The sequence below is a fragment of the Penaeus vannamei genome, chromosome 23, assembly GCF_042767895.1.
Source record: "Penaeus vannamei isolate JL-2024 chromosome 23, ASM4276789v1, whole genome shotgun sequence".
In the NCBI taxonomy this organism is placed as follows: domain Eukaryota; kingdom Metazoa; phylum Arthropoda; class Malacostraca; order Decapoda; family Penaeidae; genus Penaeus; species Penaeus vannamei.
In genome coordinates, this window is record NC_091571.1 from 20115665 (window position 1) to 20122812 (window position 7148).

General features: G+C 42.3%; 1 protein-coding gene across 1 annotated transcript in view; it reads right to left on the bottom strand.

Moving 5' to 3' along the window:
* The window catches only part of LOC138865953 (uncharacterized), a 10680-nt gene that overhangs the window by 1701 nt on the left and 1831 nt on the right, over positions 1 to 7148 (bottom strand). The window contains exons 4-5 of the mRNA XM_070137441.1: positions 5224 to 5425; positions 907 to 1198 (exon numbers count right to left, since the gene is read on the bottom strand). Coding sequence (XP_069993542.1) covers positions 907 to 1198; positions 5224 to 5425 — 494 coding nt within the window. The remainder of the gene's footprint in view (positions 1 to 906; positions 1199 to 5223; positions 5426 to 7148) is intronic.

The following is a 7148-nucleotide window of genomic DNA, read 5'->3' on the forward strand; positions in this document are numbered from 1 at the left end:
AAGGGATGTTAAACCTTGTATATACAAATATAAACATTCGGCATTTATTTACTGAATTGTATGTACAGTTGGGCAAAAAAATGTAATGTGCACACATTTAGACTTACCTGAACAAATACATACAAAAAATAAAGAAAGGAATATATGCAGTATTGTGAATGGCTCCTCTCCTGTATGTAGACATTTGATGTTCTTCTTTCTTTGTTTTCCTTTGTTTATTGCCATTTCTTTATCTCCTTTGATCCCCTCCACTATTATTTCCCCTTTGACTGATCACAGAAAATGACAGACAACTCGATTAAATTGTGTGAAGTGCGAGAATTACTAATCTATTATTATTATTATGAATGTTGTCGTTTTTTTTTAATTAATTATAGTAGTTGTTTTGTTATTATTTTGATCATTATATCATTATTTTCATAATCATATCGCGATCATCTGAATTATTGTTCTATCAATTTTTTTTGTAATTACTTCGTACCAGATTTGTAGAAAATAAACGAGTGAAGATATATAAATGAATGAAATAAAAAAATCGTCCTGCTGTTACTAATTCCTATGATTAGCAAGATTAAGATAAAAAATAACACGGTAGTTGTACTATTTCCTTCGACATAACTGACCATGTCGAAGGTCCTTTTGTACTAAACATTAGCCATGATAATTTGAATTTTTTAGATATATCTTATATATCAATTCACGATCAGCCATGTACAAAGATGGAAGGCATTTTCATGACCAAAGGTGATATGGTTCATGGAGCAGAGAGAGGAACTGACCTGATTTGCCTGAGGGCGAAGGGGACCCCACGAAGCCTCCGCAAAAGGAAGCTCGCACAGTTCCCATTCTGCCTCAGTCGCCTCTACGCCTACCTGGCGACTGGGCGAACGAACGCACATCACCCACCTGCTGAGAATTCTTCCGAGCAAGGACCTGCCGTGACCCAAGGACCGGTAACTCTCGCCTGTGGTGTAGGTCGAGTAGCTCGAGTGGCCCGGGTAATCTGGGTAGTCCGAGTATGTTGGCGGTTCATCAAAAAAGTCGCTTCGGGAGGCGAAGAGTTCCAATAAAGTCTTTTCCAGTAACTCGATATCGATTCTGGTGAGCGCAGCCAAGCCCAGCTCTCGAACCAGGACGAAATATCCAGTAACCACAGCTCCAATGATGAACAGCTGGATTACGATCTTGTCCGTGGTCTCTGTGTAGGGAGGAGGAACCATCTCTCAAACATGTTCCTCCCGAGTGGACTCACCTGCTCAACGCTCGTGCCAAGATACCCTTGCCATCGGGGTCTCCAGCCGCCCGTCCGAGCTTCCCCGGCAACACTTCGAAAAGGCTAGCTGAAATGCTACGTCTACGCCTCCCGATGAACAGTGGTCCAAAGATGATGTGGAGGAGGAGGTAAACGCCGTACACGAACGTTGCTGACCCGCCAAAGGTCAGGATCTGTTCCATCAGCCTGTCTGTGGGCGTTTTCCTGTGTCATCATGAGGCTTCGCACTTACGGGAAGGGATGAACCTGATCTGATCTAAGTGTGCGGGCAATGGAACTACCTGTGCGACCCGGATGAAGGGTTTTGCTTTGCCTAACAATCCCTAACATCAGTGTGTGTGATAGTCGATGCATGGAAAATGAGCTTAGTGTAACCTAAATGGATGAATACTGATGGATATGAAGGAACTTAAATCAGTTATAATTAGTAAGCCAAATGCAACCTGAATTAGTTTTCTAAATGTAGCATGTTACATTCTTGGCCAAAGCAGACTGCGGTTAGTGAGAATGGTGCTGACTTTGAGACTTTCCATGTTACACTATACACAAGTAGATTTTAATTAGGATGGTATTCGTAAAAGTGTTGTTTTCATGTCTTTTGTCGGTCTGCCTGTCAGAGATGATCGTCGCTTGAGAAACCTCTTGTCTGTCACCAAGCGAATTTTGTGCCCAATACCTTACTTTTGATATATGTGTACATGGGCTATCTTTTATTGTTTAAAAACTTATGGGTAATGACTGTATTTACATATCTATATTTATATGAGTAATGGGGAACCTGATGTGAAGTGAATTTATGAACACTAACAATCTAAATATTCCTTATGTTTGTAATGCTTAGTGACCTATTGTGTTAGTAATACTAATGCGTGTTACTGTAAGCTCTAACAAACCAAACAGTAGCCAATATGGACGATGCTTGTTGCGAAGCTGAAGGTGCGTAAAATATATACAAATGTCTTTGAACTATTTGTGGATGATATTGGCGCTGGTGATCGTATGAGCGGAGAGGAGAGACAGAAGTTTTATTTCTTCATGTTCGCGCTCAACTACGGTCTCGGTCTTCCATAGGTGTATATCAACTACCTCGCTGGATCAGTATCCCTTGCATTTCATGTATGTTTACTTGGGTCACGGATCTCTCGTATTCTTCTGTAATTATCCATGGTGTCCAGGGCATCAACTTGGTAAGTCTTGCCATATCGATATGTAGAATGTGTGAATAGGATATCGAGCGATGATTATCTTCTAATTATTCATGACAAGTTGTTAGGCTATGTTGCCCACTCTTAAACTCTATGTGCGGAAAGGCACAATATCTCACCTTTTTGTTTCTCGAGTGTTTTTCTCCTTTCTTACCGAGGCTTCCAGTTCAACCAAAAGGTCAGAGTGAACAAACTTGAGGTCCTGACCGTTCTCAAGTCTCTCACGGATCCTTACACAGTCCTTGGCAGTCTTATCTCACGTAGTCCCGCCACACCCACCTTTTCAGCACGTGCAAAAGGAAGGGCTCGTTGCGTCTCAAAGTTCTGTAGCCCCCGTAGGTTGCGTAGTCTGGGTAGTACGTGTGATAGTCGATGCGGGTGTTGTTGGAAGGCAACTCCTCGGGGTCGCCTTTGTCATCGAGGCTGACCAGCACGGCCAGGCCCAGTTGCCGCATGGACATGATAAAGGCGGAAATGATGACGACCCCAACGGCGTAGCGAAAAGACCCTCACCTGTGTGGGGGAGGAACCTTCTTCAGACTATGTTCTCGGCGAAGGGGAGAGACGTTAATGATGCTACTCTAACAACACTAAACCGGCCAAGGGTGCGAAGCGGACAAGCTACAGTGCAAAGACGTTTCGAAGGGATAGGGAAGAACGTCGGTGCGTCTACTAGGCGACTACGGAACACAAGCATCGGCAGAGGTGCAGCGGGGTTAGTTTCTCGAGCTGGGATGAAGACGCAGGTGCTTTAGCAGGTCGTGATTTTTAGTATTTATGGGTGTTTAGGGTTTGTCATGATATTTGTGAAAATCACGGTGGTGGTGATACAGATCAACCAGGTACCGGTGGAGGTAATAATGGGTAATAAAGGCGAGAGTCCTTGGTGATAAAAGGCTGAAAAATATTTTCTGTCTTTTTTCAGTTTTGTTTATTTAAAAAAATCGTATATAGTTGCTATTTATGATAGTGCTGGCGCATCTTCTATGTGTTATTCCAGTTTGTTCATCTGTCTGGGGGGACTTTTCTAATATGAGAAAAATATAATCGTTTTCGGTTTGTCTGACCAGCGTCTTTCTGTGAGGCTTAAATCAGGCTATTTCTCGAAAGGAAGTAGGTCCAACGACAGGACAATGACTCATCCTACTTCATGTGTAAACTGTGGCATTCAGGGCACAGTGTGATCGTAGACGCGGCAACCGACTTGCGACTCTCCTCCTGGTATATTTACAGGTGGGCAGCGGCAGGTCGCGGGTTTCCCAACAAGTGGAAGGGACACCTTTGCCCCAGTTGCTCTGAACCCTCACAGGCTCTCTCAAAGCTCAGTCCTTCAGCATTCCAGTGAGGCAAGCAGCCCCGTAGGACATGCACACGCGCCACCCACCTGTTGAGGACCCGAATAAGGAGGTAATCGGAGTCTCGTTTGGCGCGGTACGTTGAGTCCTGGCGGCTGTTCGTAGGGTACCCAAGTAACCATAGGGGTTCGAGTCGTCTTCCTTCCGCTCTATCGCTCCCGAGGTCTTCAGCCAAATCAGGAGCTCCCTCACCAGCAGAAGGATGCCGACAAAGAAGACGACGACGATGGGGAGCTGAGTGAATAGCGCCAATTGCGTGCCTGTACGGGAGGAGGAACCATCGTCTCAGACAAGTTCCTCCGAATGAAACTCACCTGTGCAACACACGTCCGAGGATACTCGAAACGCCCTCGCCCAGAGCTCGCGGCGTTTCGGTATAGGGGGCGAAGAGGAGCAACAGAATGTAGAGAGAACCACCGAGTAGGAGTCCTCCCGTGAACAGCTGCACCACCAAAGTCCTCAGGGCGACTGTAGGGGTTGCGGTCCGGGGTAAGCGGAAAGGCATCGAGAGTCTATCTACTGTAAAACTACTTCTTTCTCCTTTACTGAAAGGTCCTGCATTCCGAATCCCTAGTAAGGTATTCAGGCCAAAGGAATTCAGGAGAATGATTGATGAGGATGATATGGGTGCTGCTGGGTAGTGGGTGAGGCGGTTGTTGGCCAAGGATGTCTAACCCAAGCGAAATAATTAGATGAGAGGCATATCAACATGCAAAATATACACAGAAAGATATTTAAACTGTAATCAAAACATATTGTGAAAATATTGGCGACCTGTGTCAGTATAAAAAAAGTATGCTCAGTACAAGAAAAAATGGTTTAATGACGCGTAAAGAATTCGTCCATGTTTTCACAAAATGCAATTATGAAATTCTTGGCAAACTGAATTATGAAAAAAGTAATGGTACTGAATATTTCACTATGATAATAGTAATATCCTAACTGTTCAGAATTGGTTTATCAAACAAAAATCAATGAAAAAAGGTTATTCAATGGTAGCATTATTAGATGTCTGTCAATGTAAATCATTCTAGTAGAAAAAGAAAAAGAAATTAATAAGAACGGAATCATTCAACACCGAGAAGAAAATATATATGATTAATTTCATGGATATAGTAAATATATGAATAAATAGCTATGCTAGAAAGACAAAGAGAAAAAGTAAAATTTATCACCGGACTACGGGGAGAAGAAATCAAACACATACGAAGGGAAATAAACAAGGTAATAAAAAACTACAGATATAAAACAACACGAAAAAGAACAGAAAAAAAGAAGACGGGCAAATTAAAACCAACAAACAGACATAGTTGAAGAGAGAAAAGACAGAAAAAAAGAAAAGAGAAAAAGGGGTTGGAAACTTTGACGAAAAAGTATTGATTATCTTTACCTGCATCAGCCACTGTCAGAATAGTCTTCTCACTCTCCACCATGTTTGAGTAGTCGAGTTCCTCCTCAGCTCTGACACAGGTCGCGCAGAGGAACACCAGCACTAACAGGTTCCTGAGTCTCGTCGCCATGTTTGCTGCTGTTGGGGCGATGGAACGGAAGGTGGGGTTTAGTGGGTGGGGTTTGGGGTCGATGTTGGGAGGCTGGAGGAAGAAGGAAAGGGATTTTGGGGGAGGTTGGAGGAAGGAAAGGAAAGGGGGTTTTGAGGGAGGTTGGAGGAGAAAGGAAAAGGGATTTGGAGGTAGGTTGGAGGAGAAATGAAAAAGGTTGTTGGGAGAGGGTGAAGAAGAAAAGAGTTGGGGTATTGGGGAGAGAAAAGAAAGATTAATCATGATGGCAGGTAGATGGACGGAGTCTTATTATGTAGAAATTGTGGAAATCAAATAATAAATGAACGAGGACGTTGTAGGGAGGAAGAAGAGGGGGATCCATATCGTTGGAATGATGGTTTAAAATGATCAGGATGTTGGGGAGAAGGAAGGATTTTTTAAGCTACAAAAAGGAGAGTTTAGGCCTAAAAGTAGCTGCTGAATGCCAATAAGACGAATAAGATAATCGCGGAGTCCTTATTGCTGCCGTCATAGAGATGGAATTACAGCACTGGCGATGTTAAGGCGTTGAATCAGCTGTTATCGAGATAAATTAGGACTTTTAGGAGTAATTGACTTTTGATTACAAGGAGATGCGAGGAAAAAGGACCTCGACTGAAAGGGGGATTGAATTAGATGGGTGAGATGACAATAGAGACGACTGTGATTGATGGTGATGAAGAATAAGTCACAATATAAAGTGCTGTCACACTAGCTTTTTACCGTAAATTTTTGACAATTTTCTGAAATTGTGTCCATTTTTGAGCGAATTGTCAGTTTTCCAGTCAGATGATAATGATCGTTTCCGTCTGAAAACCTTAACGTCAACTTTTTCAGCCAAGCATAGTCAAATCAAGAGTTATATTCGAGAATGTTTGTATTTATGTTAAATAAAATTGTCAAAAAATTGACGGAAAAAGTGCTAGTGTGACAGCACCTTAAGGGATCAAATACTGAGCAGAGGAGCTAGGTCGCTTGGCTGATTACGAAAACAGTCCTTACCATATTTTGGGTAACTGACCGACGAACGGAATGAATAATGGATGATTTGCGTAAAAGCTGGGACAGGTATTGGTTCTTGTACTAAACAAGAACAGACAATGTAAGTAAGTAAGTAAAGTAAGTAAAGTAAGTAAAAGTAAGGAACAGACAATGATTTATGGACGGAGATGAAATTACTATGGGAATATTTAAAAAATCATGGGTTGTTGACCGGGAAAATTACTTTCAGGGAACAGGAGTACGGTAGAGGGTATGTAAATGAGAGTAAATGAGATTTAAATTCTAAACTTTAAGAACACCTAGAGAGGATTAATATGCAAATTGATTTGAGAATACCCTGAAGACCTGTCGAGAGGTGAATGATAATTGGACAAATGGCTAACTGACAGGAATTAAATGGAGGACTCATCGAGAATTGATATAACTGGCGATAATTCGTTAATTATAAGGCAGTTACGTTGAAAATGATAAGTCTGGCTGATCTTGATTTGTTTCCTTTTAGGGGGCGGAGGGGGTAAGAAAATGGAAACAAGTAGTGGGATTAAACGGACGTGGAGAACAGAAATGCAAGTAATTAAGAGATGAAGGCCGAACAACAGGCAACCAAATAACGCAATTCACACGAGAATATCAAATTCTATCCTGACACACGATTTACTGAGAGAGAGATAAAACAAAACAAGCACTTATATAATAGAAAGCTTGCTACGACTTATACCCAAAAGGGAATCGAGGGAAAACCCGTTCCAGAATGGGCCCTAACGTGAAAGACATG